The following is a 19,606-nucleotide window of genomic DNA, read 5'->3' as shown; positions in this document are numbered from 1 at the left end:
GGCAATGTAGTAACAATTTTGAAATTTTGGTTCCTTTACAAAACACCCAAATCTTAGAAGAATTTGTCTTCAGTTTAATCCCAGGTGTGGTGACCAGAGGCTACTGCAGACCATCTACAGCAGCTGATGGGGGATTGTCTCATGCTCTAGCAGAGCTTTGATTTTGCCAGCTCCAGATAGTTTTTGTGATTGTCTGACATTTGGAATTCGGGAACTGAAATGTTAGGGCCCTAAGAGGTTGGATTGGTTGTTGCTGGTCATTCAGGACAGTGGTTGTGGTTTGTTAGTAGTCATGGTTAAACAGGAAACAAATCTTTTTTATTGGATATTTTCTTTATTTACATTTCAAATGTTATCCCCTTTCCTTGTTCTCCCTTTAAAAATCCCCTATCTCCTCCTCCCTCCCTGCTGCTCCCCAACCAACCATCTTGCACTTCCTGGCCCTGTCATTCCCCTGTAGTGGTGCATAGAACCTTCACAGGACCAAGGGTCTCTCTTGCCATTGATGACTGACTAGGCCATCCTCTGCTACATATGCAGCTAGAGACAGGAGTCCCACCATGTAAACTGTATGGTCCTCTCCTTTGCATCTTTACAACATTTTGCTTTTGAGTTGCAAAGGAGCAATAAGGGTTCAGCAATCACCACTGTAGCTGTACTTTTAAAATTTCCACCTTTGCTCTTCCTGTTGGATAAACATTTTTTTTAAATCTAAACCAAAAACAAACAAAAAATCAAAAAACGGAAAAAACAGGAAAGTATTAAAAAAAATAGATTCAAGGATCTCTACCTCTCTCTTCCCTCTACCCTCTGTGTCCTCTATCTAGTGATAGAAAGTGAAATCTAGGAGAGAAAGCATGGGACAAAGAAGAACACAGAAAGGAGCAGAGACTGGATACAAGTGGCAGCCAACATGGAGCAGAGCAGAATTATAAAAGACATAGAGAAACATCATGGCATGAAGCAGTGACTTTTTCTGTTCACAATGCCTGCAAAAACTTTATGGTGCCTACTAATGCTGAGATATGCAGGTTTTGGTTCCAGAGAGGATTTTGTTTTGTTTAATTTGTTTTTAAATTTTCTTCTTTGTTTATTCTGTATTTAAAAAAAAATGATTGAAAGAAAAGCTAAGCAGTTGGAAAATTTGTGAGTAGAAATCAAGGGCCTGAGAAACAAATGAATCAAAATTTTGAAATGGCAAAAGAAAGGGTTCATTCTATTTTCTCTTTTCTGAAAAGGTTGCAGAGTTGGATGTGCAAATGGAGATGTTATGGGTGGACATGGAAGACCTTGGGAAGGAAGGAACACAGGAAAAGAAAGAACGAAATGGCTCAGCCCCAAATACTGAGCAAGAGAGTGAGAGTCACCCAGGGAAGAAAAGAAGAAAATAAACCGTGCTGTGGGACATTTGGGTCAGAGAAAACCTGAAAATGCAGGAGGAAAATGTGATGAAAGAGACACTTATGAATGGAAGGGTTACTCTCAATCCATCAGTCATGCCAGAGTTAGAGAATGGGTAGTCTGGAGTTACAAGATCACGATTAGCCTTCCCAGTATTTATACAGCATATTCCTGATAATGAGATGGAGCAGAGTTTGGACAAGATATGATTATATCCTATAGCAATATATACATCAAAGGCATGTTGCAATTAAATCTCCAACACAATTAAGCCCGGGCAATGAAAACACAACTCAATTAATATGAATAAATGCTGTGCACCTAGATTTGGCAGATCTACCACTACTCTACCATATAAGAGATCCCTTATAACTTGTGGTTTCTCCAGGCCAGGTCATTCTGCTCTACTTTCCTTCTTCCTCCTCCTATGTCATCCTCTCTCTCTCTCTCTTTCTCTCCCAAAACTTTCAGCTGCACCTTCCCCTCTTCATCCTCCAATCACTGGCTCTAGCCTTTATTTATAAATTAAGGTGGGAAGAAGGTTCATAGGAAATTACCTGAGTGTTGACTCATTCCTTGTTGATAACTCCTCACAAGAGAACAGAATTAATATCAAATTTCATTAGCCCCAGGGCTATCCGCAAAAAAAGGCATCATAAAGAGGTCATGATTTCATATGAGATGTACTGGACTTATGTGAAAAAACATTTAAATACATGAGCTGACTCAAAATATAGACTCATACCCCCAACATTGGAAGAGACTGGTAACATTTGTATCTGAGGCTGGTCTGCTGTGGCAGTCATTAACATAATGGAGGGAAGAAGCCTCAAAGAGTGAAATAGAGGAAGGAGAACGAATACAGTAAACCACCAGTTACTAGTTACAGGGCAGTATTCTGATGTCCTAAGGAGGGCACTCCAAAATACCAATGGCCTTATCCTTAAATTCATTGCTTAACAAGCCTACACTGATCTCAGTGGCCCATAACTAAGGAGAAATTACAGGCACTTGAACAGCTGATATGAGAACAGCTGGAGGCTCAGTATACAGAAGCGTTCACAAGCCTATGGAACTCCCCTCTATTTTTTATAATGAGGAAATCTGGAAAATGGAAAATGTTGCAAGATCTAAGAGCACTTACACGAGTAATTCATAAAATGGGTCTCTTGCAGCCTGGAATTCCTTTGCCTTGTTTATAACAACAATAAGGCTCCAAAAATTATAAATATATATATGCATATTTATTATGTATCATATATATAATATATATATACATATACATAATATGTATATATGTGTGTGTACATATATATGTATATATGTGTGTGTACATATATATGTATATATCTGTGTGTGCGTATATATATACATATATCTATGTGTATATATATATATATATATATATATGGATTTGATGGTTGCAGCAAATTCTAATCAATTGGTTCCAACAACCCTACACACATAATACATTCATACAGATTTGATAGATGGAGTTAAGATCCAAAAACATTATTTTTCTCCCATGGTTTATATATACACCACCAAAATTCTCCAAAATTAAAATGTGATTACGTGGTATTTTTCTTTTACTGAATGACTATAAGAAGATACAATGTTCTCCAATACATTTACATATAAATACATTATGTACTGCATGTAAAGAAAAAAAAATTAACCTATGAACCGGTGTATATTCAAAATAAGCATCTTTTTAGATTCACAAAGTGTGGGTAAAGAAAGTATTTTTTTTCAGTATGTTTTTTTTTTTTTACTGGAATGAAGCAATTCAGAGTTACATTGAGCAAATTGATTATTTCATTGTTTATCTTAAAATTAATCTTACAAAAATATTAATAGAATCACAAATTTATACTTTTGTATAAAAACAATCAGTTATTTCTACTTTAACAAACAGACTTCACATCTACTCATCAATCATTTTATTAAGTCATATTAGGAAGCTGAGTGCTAAAATGGTTATAAGAAAACCATTACCTTATTCACCAGCCCAGCTTCAAAAAAAGAGTCATATCAGCTAGTGCCTCAGGTGTTCTTCTTCCTTGACCCTAAAAAAATCCCTAGCTTAACTATTGACAGGTGTTTTTTTTTTTTCAAAAATTCTAATTGATCCCTTAGATAAATGTTTGTGCTAACCACTGGGACGCCTCCCATATGTGCCACTTCTGAAGCAGTGTGTTATTCCTCATGCATGGCCCTTTGTAGGGCTCTGGGTAGAGAGGAAGAGGGGGGAGGGAGAGTGAACCCGTGTCTGGCCAGAATTCATGTGCTCTGGGCTGGCAGACACAGGAGGACTGCAGGACAATTTCCACATGGCCCTGGGTGGGCATCTGGCTGTATGAAGCCACTGACACCATACAGTGGGGGGTGGACAAGGGGTACCCCTGGTACCAGGGGCCCCAGGGCGACACACTATCGGCCCTGGATATACCAGAATAGGCCAGAGGGAGAGAGGCTCCCACACAGGCAAGAGTCCTTAGTCTGGTCCATGGCTGGAACAGAGGAAGGGCTTCTGATGGGAGATTAGGTACAGCCAGTTAGGAGAAAGCCTAGCCCATCATCCAAGCACAATAGGCTTTGATGAAAAGAGACAGTCAATGGTTTTAGAATTTTATTTTAAAAGGTAGGGAGAAATGAGAGAATGTGGAAAGAGAAAGAGAGACTAACCATGGCCAAGAGAAGGGACTGGGGACAGAGAGAGAAACAGGAAAGGCTACAGAGTAAGAAGTGAGAGAGAGACAAAGACAGAGAGAGAGAGAGAGAGAGAGAGAGAGAGAGAGAGAGAGAGAGAGAGAGAGAGAGAGAGAGAGAGAGAGAGAAAGCAAAGTGGGGACAAGCAGCCCCTTTTATGGTGAGCTTGTTATCCTGCAGTTGCTAGGTAACTGTGGAGGAGTTTAGCCTGAAGGTCACAAGCTTGGAACATTCTGTATGTGACTACTAGCCACAATTTCTCCTGTGGGGGCTGTGCTGTGGGAGCAGTGACTTCAACAGGAGACAAGCATCCAGGAGCCATGAGGGATCACCTTTCATCCCATGATGTTGGGAACGTCCACCACAGGATTTTACCAGGGTTCAGACCTCAACTCAACTGGAGAACAGCCTATCTGTGCATATCCCATTGCCCTACAGCCCTTGGCAGTTTACAGAGTTCCAGGACTGGTAAAGATCCAAAAAAACTAGGATTACTCAGAGAAACACTGGCTTGAAAATAAAACTTCAAAAAAAATATAAATAAATAAATAAATAAATAAATACCCAAATTGGAGCAAGTGAACTTGCACTAAATCCATCAAAACCTGCACAGGATGGCTGTCTCCATAATGTTAAGATCTACTTCTATTAATATCATTCAGAAGACAAAGATTATGCACAAAACAAACAAAACGAGAAACCCAAAAGGTAAAGACTCCAATTGTAAGTAATAGACCCGCAATCTCTGAGGCCTGACTGTGCAGGTCCTCACATTTGGTAATCATCACTGAATACAGACCACTCCTCATGGACTTTGGGCTCAGCTTGGTTTTCCTTGTCCTTATTTTAAAAGGTAATTCGTAGAAATAAGATCCTGCCTGTTTTGTGTACATGAGAAATAGAAAAATTGGTTTTCTTTCCTCTTTTTTGTTTTGTTTTGTTAGTGACAGTTTTCAAATCAGCATTCTCTGCTTTGAGGTGCCCAGTGTGAGGTGAACTGGTGGAGTCTGGGGGAGTGATAGTGCAGCCTTGAGGGTCCCTGAAACTCTCCTGTGCATCCTCTGGTTTCACTGGCCATGACTACTGAATGACCTGGGACCTTCAGGCTCCAAAGAAGGGGATGAAGAAGGCAACAATAAATTTTTCCCACCAACACCCACTTCTTGGCCCTGGCTTTCCCCTGTACTGAGACACATAAAGTTTGCAAGACCAAGGGGCCTCTCTTCCCCATGATGGCTGACTAGGCCATCTTCTGATACATATGCAGGTAGACACACAAACTACGGGGGTACTGGTTAGTTCATATTGTAGTTCCACTTATAGGCTTGCAGATCCTTTTAGTTCCATGGGTACTTTCTCTAGATCCTCCATTGGGGGCCCAGTGTTCCATCCAATAGCCGGCTGTGAGCATCCACTTCTGTGTTTGCTAGGCCCCAGCATAGCCTCACAAGAGACAGCTATATCAGTGTCCTTTCAGCAAAATCTTGATGGTGTATGCAATGGTGTCAGCGTTTGGAGGCTGTTTATCGGATGGATCCCCAGGTATGGCAAACTCTAGATGGCCCATCCTTTGGCGACAATAGATTTTAATGGTGGAGATAGCACCTGCTATCCAGACGCAATGAAGGGCCAATTCACCATCTCCAGAGAAGATGCCAAAAACACACTTTACCACTTTACCTGAAAATAATCAACCTGAGGTCTGAGTACACAGCCATATATATATATATTTCCTAAGGTTGAGTAAGTGGACTTAAACTGATTCCATCACAACTTGCATGAGATGGTTGAGATAGTGGACTTAAACTGATGCCATCACAACTTGCATGAGATGGATATTCCCCAATGTTAAGACATGTCATGATCACTGTCAATCAGAAGACAAAGTTTATGCACAACAAAACAAGAAACCGAAAAGCAGAGGACTCCAATTACAATAGACCCAGACCTACAGGCTCTGAAGACTAACTGTACAGTTGGATCCAGCCCTGTACTTCTCTTCCCTGGGATTTATATTGCGGAGGAACTGAGGAAACCTCTACAATATCTGTTCTCTATAGTGGTCAACACCTCCAAGCACAGGTTACCCACATTCATGCCTGCCACACTTCCTGCCATAATGTAGACTTCAGCCTCTTTTGTACTCCAGTTAACGAAACTCAAGACTAGCTGCATGTTACTGCTTATTCTGAAGTATTATGAAAAGGTGACCTCACATCCTTCACCAACGCAATAATCATATTTAGGAATTTGAGGTTTTATGAGATATAAGCTCAGGGGAGAGAAAGAAAGCAAACTACATAGAGATATAGACTGATGTAAATCAAGACTTGCATAAGCTAGTTCCAAGGACCATGTCCCTAAGTGGCAAGGAGTGTCTTCTGAGTCTAGTGAGATGAAATCCAAATCAAACCTCCGGGGTCTTTTTAGATAAACATGTGAGACCAATGGACTAAATGCCTGGGCTGGTCTTGCTTTCAATCCAGTTTCCAAACAAGATAACAATAGATCTGGCTCCACAGACACCACAAGAATAGTCATAAATAGTTCTTTAAGTAGAATGTCTGATCACTAAGAGCCCAATTCCATCCTAAATACTCTCTGGATTATACACAGATAAAAACTGCACATAGGGCACGGGGCACTGATCTCCCTGCACTACATGAGTGGGGGCTCATTTACTAAATGTTCCCATGTTTCTTCCTAGCGCTGCACAGAGCAAATCCTACAACTTCCTGCTTATCTACAATGTGAACTCCAGACAGTACCAGAAAAACGTTGCTTATGTTCCTCTCCAAGTGCTCCAACAAGCACAGGGCAACTTTCTGTCACCAGGAGGGAAAATAGGAAACCTTGCTCATTGCTTCCTTTTATCCTCTCAGGAACCTCCCCCAATGCAAAGCAGCCCTCAGACAGAGGATAAAAACCCACACAAAGATGAGCAGCCCCATCTGCTTCTCATAGAGCCTCCATCAGAGCATGGCTGTCCTAGAGCTGCTCCTCTGCCTGGTGATATTCCCAAGCTGTAAGTGTTTCAGGGATTCAGAAGAGGGACTAAGACATGTCAGCTAGGAGATGTGTGACTAATGGTGATGTTGCTTGTCCCCAGGTGTCCTGTCCCAGGTGCAGCTGAAGGAGTCAGGACCTGGCCTGGTGGCGCCCTCACAGAGCCTGTCCATCACATGCACTGTCTCTGGGTTCTCATTAACCAGCTATGGTGTACACTGGGTTCGCCAGCCTCCAGGAAAGGGTCTGGAGTGGCTGGGAGTAATATGAGGTGATGGAAGCACAAATTATAATTCAGCTCTCAAATCCAGACTGAGCATCAGCAAGGACAACTCCAAGAGCCAAGTTTTCTTAAAAATGAACAGTCTGCAAACTGATGACACAGCCATGTACTATTGTGCCAGAAACACAGTGAGGGAAGCCCAGTGTGAGCCTGCACAAATACTTCTCTGCAGGGATGTTCACAACCAGCAGGGGTCGCAGAGGACCCAAAGGGACTTCCCAGGATCTCTTCTGGAACCTAGGAAGTTCTGGCCTGTGTCTATCAGCATATGTTTCAATGTTAGAGTTCTGAGTTTTCCTTCCAGCCACAGAGATTCTATAGAGACCACTCGTCACTATTATTCTACTAAATTTGTTCACACAGTGGAAAGTTTGTTAAATGATTCTATAATCTAATAGGGTCAAACAAAAACAAATTATTGAGTTGATATTTACAAAAAAAAAAAATCCCTCAAAGTGGACAACTGTGTAGGTGAGGACAACCAGGGTCATTTGGGAATAGATTATTTCTCTCCTGACTGTAGTTAGTCACCTTTCAGCCATTTACCGTATTTAATTGATGTTTAAAGTTAATTGTATTCATCTTCCCTAACATGAAGTTTTCAAACACATGTCCACAATTTAATGATGTCCCAGTTATCACTATGAATGATAACTCATAAGATCTGTCTCCATATATGAAACACGTAATATTCTGTTATTAACTATAGCCAACAAACATTCATATTATTAGTGGAATAATCCTTCCCCTCTAACTGAATAGTCTTCTCATTCTACACTGTCTATGCCACTATCAGCCTGCCCTAATTTTACCTTTGCTCAGATCATTGCTTTCTGTTTCATTTGATAAGATGTTGCCTGGTTGTTACTGAAAATGTGTCCTCCAATTTCACACTGATTAATGTCATATTAAGTCCATTGAGATCAGAGCTGCAGCATAAATGCGATGGAATGTCATGATTGATACTCCAGGTGCTGCAGAAATAGCTCAGTGGTTAAGAGAGAATATTGAACTTTGAGGGGTCCAGATTAAATTCCTGATACCATGTGCACCTCATAACCACAAGAACATACAGAAAACTCAGTATAAATGTGTCCTCAGTGAGCACCACACTGCTCCTACCAACACATATACACATAATTAAAGATAAATATTTTAGAAAAATTGCTAATCTAATGCTAGTAAGTAGTCAAAAAGAGAGTTCTTGTGTCATATACATATGTGTAGGAGATTTAAATGTTAAAAAGTCAAGAACACATTCCTCCATCCACATTAAAAAATTTGCCATGAGTAGCCCAGACAGTGGCAAATGCAAAGCTTTTATCTAGAAACACAATTATGTGTTTTGATATTTAATTACACATTTATGCCACGACACATGACAATATGGAAACCAAACATGTTCTATGCACATGCCCTGAGGAAAACTAAATGGAGTGTGGTGAAACCAAAGAAAATGTGAATATGAGACCTCCATATTTTTCCAACTCTGTAACTTAAAACGATGTCTTTCATGTCTTATATCTGCTATGAGGACTTTCTTCTGCCCATGTCCAAATCCAGAGCATGCTACAGCAGTAAGAGGTACAAATATTTCTTCTCTGCACCCATGAAAACCAACTCTGTCCTGACCCTGAAGCTCTCAGAGGAGCCCAGACTTGGATTCCCAGGTCCTCACATCCAGTATTCAGCACGGAATACAGACCACTCACCATGGACATTGTGCTCAGCTTGGTTTTCCTTGTCATTATTTTAAAAGGTAATTCATAAAGATAAGATTCTGTCTGTTGTGAGCACACAAGAAACAGAAAAATTGTATTGTTTCTCTATTTTGATTTGTTTTGTTAGTGACAGTTTCTGACTCATAGTTCTCTGATTGAAGGTGCCCAGTGTGAGGTGAAGCTGGTGAAGTCTAGGGGAGGTTTAGTTCAGCCTGCAAGGTCTGTGGCACTGTCCTTTCCAGTCTCAGATTCACTGGCAGTGACTACTGGTTGGCCTGGGTTTGTCAGGCTCCAAAGAAGGAGCTGGAATGGGAGGGGGCATTAATTTTTCATGGTGGTGGTAGCAACTCCTATGCAGACACCTTGAAGAAGTGGGTTGGAACTAACATATACAGAATCAATATTTAGAGATTCTAATCCTTGAAGACTTTACTTTTGACCAAGTATATATGCAACATGTTACTGAGATTTGTGGTGGTTTGAGTATGCTTGGTCCATAGAAAGAGAAACTATTAGGGGTTTTTAGGAGGATCTGTGGCTGGCTATAGGGAGGACATCACTGTAGGGGTAGACTCTGTGGTCCTATGTTCAAGCTCTACTCAGTGCAGAATAGAGCCCTCTCCTGCCTGCAAGTAGAAAGAATTTCTCTTCCTGGCTGCCTTCCATTCAAGTTGTAGAAAATCGACTCTTCTAACACTATGAGTGCAAGCATTCTGCCATGCTTCCCACCATAATAATAGACTAAATCTTTGAAATTTTAAGCCAGCCTCTAATAAATGTATTCTTTAATAAGACTGATCTTGGCTATGGTGCCCTTTCACAACAGTAAAATAGAAACATAGACAAGGTTCTAACTCTCTGTAATAGAGGACCATCTCTATGTCCTTGGGGTTGTATGTAAATTAATGAACAAATACTATAAACAAGTAGTATGGCCAAAAATCCACCCCCTTTTTCAAATCTACTATCTGTAGCCATATAGATTAGATTCCTTTTCTGCACTCATTTCCCTTACTTGCTGAGACATTTTGGTGACACACTCAGAATCCCTGAACATCCTGCTGAAAAAATGAAAAAAAAAAAAAAAAAAAACACCCTTCCAATTTGAAGACAGCTCTCTTCCAAAATTCATCATAAATACTGATCCATATATATAGGCATATCATGTAGTTTTAAAAAACAAACCAATCAATGCTAAACTGGGCAAGTGCCTACATCATTGGCTTATGTCTGTTCATAACCTGGTACATCGCTAGAGACCAGGACTGCATGTTTCTCCTAGGCCACACCTCCCCCACAAATGCTGGCTCTGCCTCTCCAGAGTTCCAAGATCATTGATCTCTGGGTTCCCCAGGAACACTAAGGGTGCATTCTCACCAGCCTGTACACTACTGTGCTAACTTCTCCCCTGGAGCTTGGTCCTTGCTCAATCTTCCCTTTCAAAAGCCTGGCCAAATTCCTCCTAACCTTTGTTCTTTCTGTCAGGCCACGGAAGTCATCTTGAATGAAAAACAACACAAAATCTGAATTTAAAATCAACTATTTTATGATGAAAATCTTCCAACAAAGCAGCTACCACCAGGTCTAAGAGTTACTCATCTACATGTTGCTTCCTCTCACTCCCAGCCTAAACATCAAAGGGCTTTTTCTTCCTCCCATGTCCCCTCTTTCTCTCTCAGACCCAGAAGCACCACCTCCTCCTCTTTGCCCAGCAATTGGCTTCTTGTCCTCCTTATTATCTTATCAATTAATTACGGGGAAATTCCCCTACATACAGGACACTTGATGAAAATAGTAAATTTAAAACATTCCTTACAAAATACATTCAAGTAATCCAAAATACCATGAGAAGACCTAATCTAAGAATAGTAGTAATGGAAGGTGAATTGTCCATGTTCTGAAAACTAGTAAATGTTTTCAACTATTTTACCTAACAGTGAAGATATGGTTCTGATGAGGCCACCTCCTATAGCCAAGCAAGACTGACATTGGAGGGATAAGGTCACCAATCCACCCACAAAACTTTTGACCCTAAATCAGTTCTTTCTAAAAGCAATGCAGGGGCAGAAATGAACCAGAGCCTGAGGGAATGGTCAAACAATAACCTGTCATAGTTGAGACACACGGAATTAGCATACACCAGTCATTGACATTATTAATGATGTTCCATTATGCTTACAGGCATTTCTCTAGCATTACTATTCTTGGAGAGACTTTACACAGCATCTTTTTGAAACAGATGCAGATACCCAGAACCAAACATTGGATGGAGATTGGGATCCTTAAGGAAGAGTTCAGAGGATAATTGAGAGACATCAAAGGGATAGCAACCCCATAGAAAGTCCAACAGGGTCAATAACCTGGACCCATGGGAGATCTAAGAGACTGATCACCAACCAAAAAGCACAGAGGGCCTGGATCGATTCCCTTGGCACACATGTAGCAGAGGTCTTCCTTGTCCTTCAGGAGGTGAAGATGAGCGTAAGGCTACAGAGACTTGATATATCAGCATGCAGCACTAACCAGGTGCTTCCCACTATCTCAGAAGTGAAGTGGTGGAGATGGGCAGAGGGACCGTGATAGGGGACAACTGGAAAGAGGCAATATTTGGGATAGAAAGAAAGGAAGAGAGAGAAAGATAAAGAGAGAGATGAAGTAAGGAAACAAACAAACAAAGAGGAAGAGAGAGAAAAGGGTATAAATAGCCTTGCCGGGTTCAGGGGTTCAAGGGACATGCCTAAACATAGTAAAACAATGCACATAATGGCAGCAAGGCAATAGCTAACACTGAAAGAAACTTGAAGCAGTTCCACTGAACTCAGAGACAAAGTTGCCCAATCTCAACCTATTTATTCAATAAAATACTTAAAGTTCTAGCTAGGATGGTAAGACAACTAGAGGAGATCAGGAGGATACAAATTAGAAAGAAAAATTCAAAGTATTGTAGTTGGTAGATGATAGGATAATATACATGAGTGACCTCAAAATTCTTCCAGAGAATACTGACAACTGATAAGTACCTTCAGAAAAGTGGCTAGAAACAAAATACTTCATAGAATTCAGGAGCCCTCCTTAATAGCAAAGATAACAGTGCTGAGAAAGAAATTAGGAATATCACATTCTTAGCAATAACCAAAAATAATATAAAATAGCTTGCTGTGACTCCAATCTAGCAAGTGAAAGATGTGTGTGACAAGATCTTCAAGTCCCTAATGAAAGAAATCAAAGAATTCAGAAGATGGAAAGAACTCTAATGTTCATGGATAGGCAGAATTAACATAATGAAAATGCCAATCTTAACAAATCAATCTACAGATTCAGTGCAATTCCCATCAAATTTCCAAACCAATTTATTACATGCTGTGAAAAAGCAAATCTCAACTTCATATAGAAAAACAAAAAAACCGAGGTAGCTAAAACAATCCTGAAAAATGAAAAGACTTCAGGAGAAATCACAATCCCTGACCTCAAGCTGTACTGTAGAGCAATAGTTATTAAAACTGCATGGTATTTGTATACAAACAGATATTATGATCAATGGAATTGAATAGAATACTCGGAATAATACCACACATTTATGTACACTTGATTTTGACAAAGAATCCAATAATCATAATAAAAATCATAATAAAAAGAATGCATCCCCCAACAAATGGTGCTAATCTAAATACAAATAGATTCATATCTACCATCCTGCATGAAATTCAAATCAAAGTGAATGGCAGACTTCAACCTAATACTGGATTAACTAAATCTAACTGAACAAAAAGTGGAGAATAGTTTTGCACTCATTGATACAGGAGACAATTCCCTGAACAAAACAGCACTGGCTCAGGTTCTAGGATCATAAATTGGTAGAAAGGATCTCATGAAACTGAAAAACTTCTGTAAGGCAAAGCACATAGTCAATGAGACAAAATGGCAACCTACAGACTGAAAAAAGATCTTCACTATCCCTAAATCCCCTTGAAGGCCAATATCCAAAGTATATAAAGAACTCAAGAACATATCCTCCACAAAACTAAATAACTCAATTAAAAATAGACAACAGAGCTAACCAGAGAATTCTCAACAGAGGAATCACAGATGACTGTGAATAACATAGAGGAACATTCAATATTTGTAGTCACCAGGGAAATGCAAATCAAAACTACCCTGAGATTCTACTTTATACCAATCAGAATGGTGAAGATAAACTTCAAATGACAGCACATGTTGGTGAGGATGTGGACACTTTTCCATTGCTGGTGAGATTACAAAATGGTACAACCATTCTGGAAATCAATCTGGCAGTTCCTCAGAAAACTGTAAATATTTCTACCTGAAGATCCAACCGTATGACTCCTGGGCATATACATAAAATGTGCTCCACATTACCACTAGGAGATATATGCCACTATGTTCATACCAGACTTGTTTATAGCCAAAAGCTGGAAACAACCCAGATGCGCCTCAAACAAAGATTGTATACAGAAAATGTGGGTTCCTTTACACAATGGCATTATGCTCAGCAATTAAAAAGTGAGAACATCATGAAATTTGCAGTTGAATGGATCAAACAAAAAAGTAAAATCACCCAAAATGAACTCCATGGGATGTACTCACTGGTAAGTGGATATTAGACAATAAGTATAGAATATCAATGATAAAACCCACAGACCATAAAGAGTTTAATAAGATGGAAAGCCCAAGTACAGATTTTAAATCCTATATAGAAGGAGAGACAAAATAATCAGGGGAGGCAGAAGGAGAGGGGGAATTTTGGGGGCAAATGGGAGAGGAAGGGAGAAAGGCAGAAAGGATCAGGTTTGGGGGAGACTGGAAAGCAGCCCAGAGGTCCAGGAAAATGAATGTAAAATGTTCAGGTGAATGGAGGTGGGAGGCAGGGGGAACCTCTGGAAAGTCCAAGAGACTTGGGATGTGAGAGGCTTCCCAGATGATATTACACTTAATGCCTAACAGTGGTAGATAGACTCTGAAGAGGTCACTTCCAACAGAAGCAGAGGGCCCCAAGTGGTTGGATGTTGTCCCCAACAACCCTCAAAATTGTCAATACTCATAGCAATTAGGACAATGCAAATCAAAACACCCTGAGATTATATCTTATATCTGTCAGAATGGCTTAGACCAAAACCTCAAGTGATGGCTTGTGCTGGCAAAGATTCAGAGAAGGAAAAGTCTCCCCATGGCTTGTGGGAATGCAAACTCTTACAAACTCTTTAGAAGTATATTTGATTTTTACCTGGTATAAAATGGCAAAACTAAAATGGTGGAAGTGGGACTTAAAATGAAGAAAAGGGAGAACTTTAGGATGCAAAACTCAATAAGTTTGCTGCAAATAGAAATGTGTTTCCACTGCAAACCCTTAGTCTCAGACAGAAGGGGACCTGAAATTCTTCAGATACAAAGAATCTCTAAACCTTGAGAACATTCTATCACAAATAAGTAAAATTCAGAAAATTCCGAGTGCTCCCATCACAAATAATGAGTTCTGCTTCCAACAGGTCATAGGTGTGACCCTCTACAAAACACATATTATTGAAAAGCCTTATTGTGCCCAGACTTTGGAAAGACTGAGCTCATATCTAGAAATACAGTCATGTGTGGTTCTATTTAATTACACATTTACACTAAGGAAACGTGAAAGTATGGAAACAAAGCTTGTCCTGTGCACATGCACAGAGGGAAACTAAACAGAGTATGGTGAATCCCTAAACAAAGGGAAAAAAATGAAACTACAGTATGTTTCGAATGCTGTAACTGAAATCTGTGTTTTTGATGCCTTATATCTGGTGTCATCAGTAACTTCAGCCTAGGTCCAACCCCAGAGCATGGTATAGCAGGAAGACATGCAAATAAGTCTTCTCTGTGCCCATGAAAAACACCTCTGCCCTGACCCTGCAGCTCTGACAGAGGAGGCCAGCCCTGGATTCAATTCCCAGTTCCTCACACTCAGTGATCAGCACTGAACACGGACCCCTCACCATGAACTTTGGGCTCAGCTTTATTTTCCTTGTCCTTATATTAAAAGGTAATTTATTGAGAAGAGATGACATCTGTTGTATGCACGAGACACAGAAATATTATTATTTGTTATGTTAGTGACAGTTTTCCAACCAGTATTCTCTGTTTGCAGGTGTCCAGTGTGAAGTAAAGCTGGTGGAGTCTGGGGGAGGCTTAGTGAAGCCTGGACAGTCCCTGAAACTCTCCTGTGCAGCCTCTGGATTCACTTTCAGTGACTATGGCATGTCTTGGGTCCGACAGACTCCAGAGAAGAGGCTGGAGTGGGTCGCAGCCATTAGTACTAGTGGTAGAAACACCTTCTATGCAGACAGTGTAAAGGGGCGATTCACCATCTCCAGAGACAACGCCAAGAACACCCTGTTTCTGCAAATGAGCAGTCTGAGGTCTGAGGACACGGCCATGTATTACTGTGCAAGACACAGTGATTGAATGTTACTGTGAGCTCAGACTAAAAACTCCTGCAGAGAGCATCCACGACCAGCAGGGGGCGCGGAGAGCACACGGAGCTCTGATTCACAGAAGAGTTACAGTCTGTATAAATGGACCCAATCTTCAACCCACCGTCAAAATATTCGATCCAAAATTGTTCCTGTCTAAAAGTAATTCAAGGACAAAATGGACCGGAGACTGAAGGAATGGCTGACCTGAGACTATCCCAACTTTAGATCTATCTCATGGGCAGGCAGCAAACCCTGACACGATCACTGACTCTATATCGTGCTTGCAGACAGAGGCATAGCATGGCTGACCTCTGAGAGATCACATCTATGAGCAGCTGACTGAGACAGATGCAAATACAGTGTACAACTCGATTAAGCTCTAAGACTGCTCTGGAAGAGTTAGAGGAAGGAATGAAAGTTCTGACCCAGAGGAAGACCAACAGTGCCAATTAACCTGGATGCCTAGGAACTCCCAGAGACTAAGCCACAAACCAAAAATCATGCAGGCTGGTCTCAGACCCCTGGCACCCATGTCTCAAGGAACTGCCTTTTCTTGCCTCAGTGGGAAAAGATGAGCCTAAAGCTTTAAAGGCTTGACGCCCCAGGGATGGGCAATACAAAGTTGAGTTTCTTGGGAAAGTGAAGAGGATGGTGGGAGGAGGAATAAATCTGGGAAGTGGGACTGGTTGGGGACAACATATTCGTCCTAAATTTATGAAATAATTATCTAATCAATAAAAAGAGTCCTGGGGGTAATGGAGGGCTGGACTCCTCTCTGCCTCGTTTGTAACTCTACAGGGATCCACTTTAAAAGTACACACTGCACATAGAGTATATGTGTGTGGCACTAATCTGGGGGTAAATGTTTCTGTAAGAACTTTATGAATAAACTTTATGAATAACATCAAAAAAGTATAGGTTGTAGCAACACTTGACCTGTACAAATGTTTATATAATTTTCTATTTTACTTATTTATATCTGTTTTGCATTTATTTGTTTATTTATTTATTCATTTATTTATCATTTCTCTGTGTCTTTTGTAGTCCTGTATGTGTATATTTCTCTGTCTGTTTATTGCTCTGTTTCTGTCTCTTTCTCTCTGTCTACTATTGTATCTCTGTCTCATTGTCTCTGATTGTGTGTGTTTGTGTGTGTGTGTGTGCATGTTGAGATGAGATTTCTTCTTCTATCAGTGTACACAATGACTTTGAAATTAAGTCCATCACTGGGCTTAGATATCACTATCTTGCTAGACTGGTTGGCCAATGAGTCCCAATCAACACACTGTCTCTATATCTAATAGGTGGGCTTATTGATTAACTACAAAACGACACCTTTTGTAGATATGGATGTTAAACACAGATCCTGGTGGTGTGATAAGAACTTGAAGCACAGAGCTATATATACAGCCCCACCAAAAATGAATTAAATGAACTCAGACTTGAACAAAACACAGAGCATCACACAAGGCAGAAGTGAATCTCTCTGAGGACCAGGATCACATCCCAAAGAACCAAAGAACCCTTGAGACTGTGGAACCCTAGAGTCAGGGCTGACACTCAGTAAGATTTCCTTCATAGAGCATGATGTGGGATTCAAGAAGAAATCAGGCAGGGTCTGTGAGCCATGAACCAGATAACTTTCAGTCTCTCCATCATCCTCACACAAATCATATACAACAGCTCAGCACTGACTCACCTGTGATGCTGGTGACAAAATGTATGTAAAGCCTCAAAACTGAGACATGAGGCCAATGTAGCTACTGACACTCAGTGAGCTTCACTTGGCTGCACACTGCTCCAAAACCACTCAAAGGGAAATATCTCCTTTTCTATCTCTGTACTTGTGATGCTTTGGTAGATATAGTTCCCCAATAATTTAATAGGACAAATCATTTTTCCTTTTAACACTTTAATCCCCTTTCTTCCCCCAAGCTGCTAAAAATTTATTTGACACTGATGTCTGAGAGATATGGCATAGCAGATGGTTGACTTATTCTGAGTTCTTCCTCATCAAAAGAAATCAGCTGTGACACTTTGAACCTAAATATACCAATATTTCACAAAGGCATTCTGGGAATCTATGGAAGGTTTCGCTGCAAAAGAATAGGAGGATCTATGGCCATACAACCCTGAATGAACCAGATACTATCGAAAAGAGTAGGAGGGCTGGGCTTGCTGGCACACATCTTTAATCCCAACAATTGTGTGGCAGAGGCAGGAGGATTTCTGAGTATGAGGCCAGCCTGGAATACAAAGTGAGTTCCAGGACAGCCAGGGCTATAAAGAGAAACCCTGTCACAAAAAGTAAACAAAACAAAACAAAACAAAACAAAAGAAGAAGGGTTGGCATGATGATGGCCATTCAATCAAACCACAATGCAACCTGAGCAAAGGTCTAAGTTTGTGAGATTATCCTGGAGATGTGTTGCCTGTGATAATGGCATAGCTGGAACTGAAATGCAATGGTTTCCTGTGAGTTATGGAGAAATAAAAGGAATAGTCTCTGTTTTCTTGGGTTCACCAAGTTGGCAGTGAGCTAGAAGATGATACTGGGGACCATCACAGGTGCTTCTACAGAGTTATTCTACATTCTCTGTCCTGCTCTGCAATCATCAGGTCCATCCACCTATGTGAGGACACTGTTTCTGCAAGGAAGATAAGGCTTTAACACCCTCAAGAACTCCTCAGCCACAACTGCACTAGTGAATGAATGGATAACTGGAAACTGTGGTCAAGAGAGACTAATGAGGCCCCATCTCACTTCCTTGACTATGTCCCCTTTAATTTCTTTCACTGGCCGAAGGAGTGCTAGGATGTGGGTTCTTCACAAATGTTTAATTCACTGTTATTTCCCATTGGTCACCCCACTCCAAATGAGGTCACATTTCAAAATTTCCTATAAGCACACATAGGAAGCCTCAATGTGGTCTCATGTCATGAGAGCCTTTAAATTATATATTCAACCTAAGTGAGTATGCCAAGAGTCTGACTTACTTGCTTTCAGTTCTGTGAGGAGCTAAATACAGAACGTTTTTCTTGTCTCATAATGTTCTGTGCACACCCATGGATGCCTAGCCAAGGATAGAAACATGTATCTGAAAGGGAAGGAGGTTCCTGCAGTGGCCACACTCTGAGATCACCTCCTGCCAAATTATACCCAAGTTTTTTTACATGTTCTTGAAAATACTAGGTCAAATATGTTGTGATCCAGGTATGAAAACTGTGTGCAACAATTCAGAAATATGGTGGTCAGGACCACTGGGATGTAACACTGTAGTTCCAGCCCACATTAATCACACATCATTTCTGTGGTTTCAAAAACTTGTACACATGTTTGGAACACCATCTCCACTTTGTATGCTTATCCTTATGCATCAGACTTTGCCTGTAATTTCCCACCCTGCATAACTTCCTGTCTTTATTTCTTTTTCTAGTGAACAGCAATATAGAAGTGTTGGCCAAATAAACACTTTCACCCCAAGTTGCTTTGCCATAGTGCTTCAACACAGCAGTAGTAACCCCCAGTAAGGCCACTGGTTCCCCTGCAACTCTTCTATATAGAGCTTTTGATGATGTTCCAGACTTGGAGCTTTAATCTGACTGCTGTCCTAGTTAGTTCATGTCCTCCAATAGAATATTGTTCTCATTTTCAATAATCATATGAAGTTACCTGTTTATAGGATCTTCCTAAAGCAGAAATCTATATAAAATGTCTGCTTCCTTTAAGAAAAATATGTGTGCTTGGGGGTAAATGGAGGAAAGGTGGAGGATATTGAGTAATGGAAGTCTGGCTAATACAGGAAGGTCACAGATTTGAATGACTCTAAGCATTTTTGTTTCATCATCAATGCGGTATTTCAAGTTGAGGTAGGAGTCCTTGATGCACAGGTGACCCAAGGGACCGCAGCCTCTGCTTCTTGCTCTGCTCCAGTCTCACTTCTCAGTGCAGTTCACTTAGTGACAATCTTTAAGATAGCCTTTCAGGATACAGTTATCACAGTCTTCAGACTCTCTTC

General features: G+C 40.5%; 1 gene segment (V, D, J or C); it reads left to right on the top strand.

The window, feature by feature from the left end:
• Window positions 1–15,041: 15,041 nt before the first annotated feature.
• On the top strand, window positions 15,042–15,576 carry LOC147001337 (Ig heavy chain V region 5-84-like). The segment is given in 2 exon segments: window positions 15,042–15,154; window positions 15,260–15,576. Coding segments are annotated over 2 exon segments (363 nt in total).
• The last annotated feature ends 4,030 nt before the right edge of the window (window positions 15,577–19,606 follow it).

The sequence above is a fragment of the Mus caroli genome, unplaced genomic scaffold (genome assembly GCF_978045245.1).
Source record: "Mus caroli unplaced genomic scaffold, Mus_caroli_1 scaffold_14, whole genome shotgun sequence".
NCBI classification, from domain to species: domain Eukaryota; kingdom Metazoa; phylum Chordata; class Mammalia; order Rodentia; family Muridae; genus Mus; species Mus caroli.
Note: the sequence above shows the minus strand (reverse complement) of the source record. Positions and strands in the feature narration are given on the sequence as shown.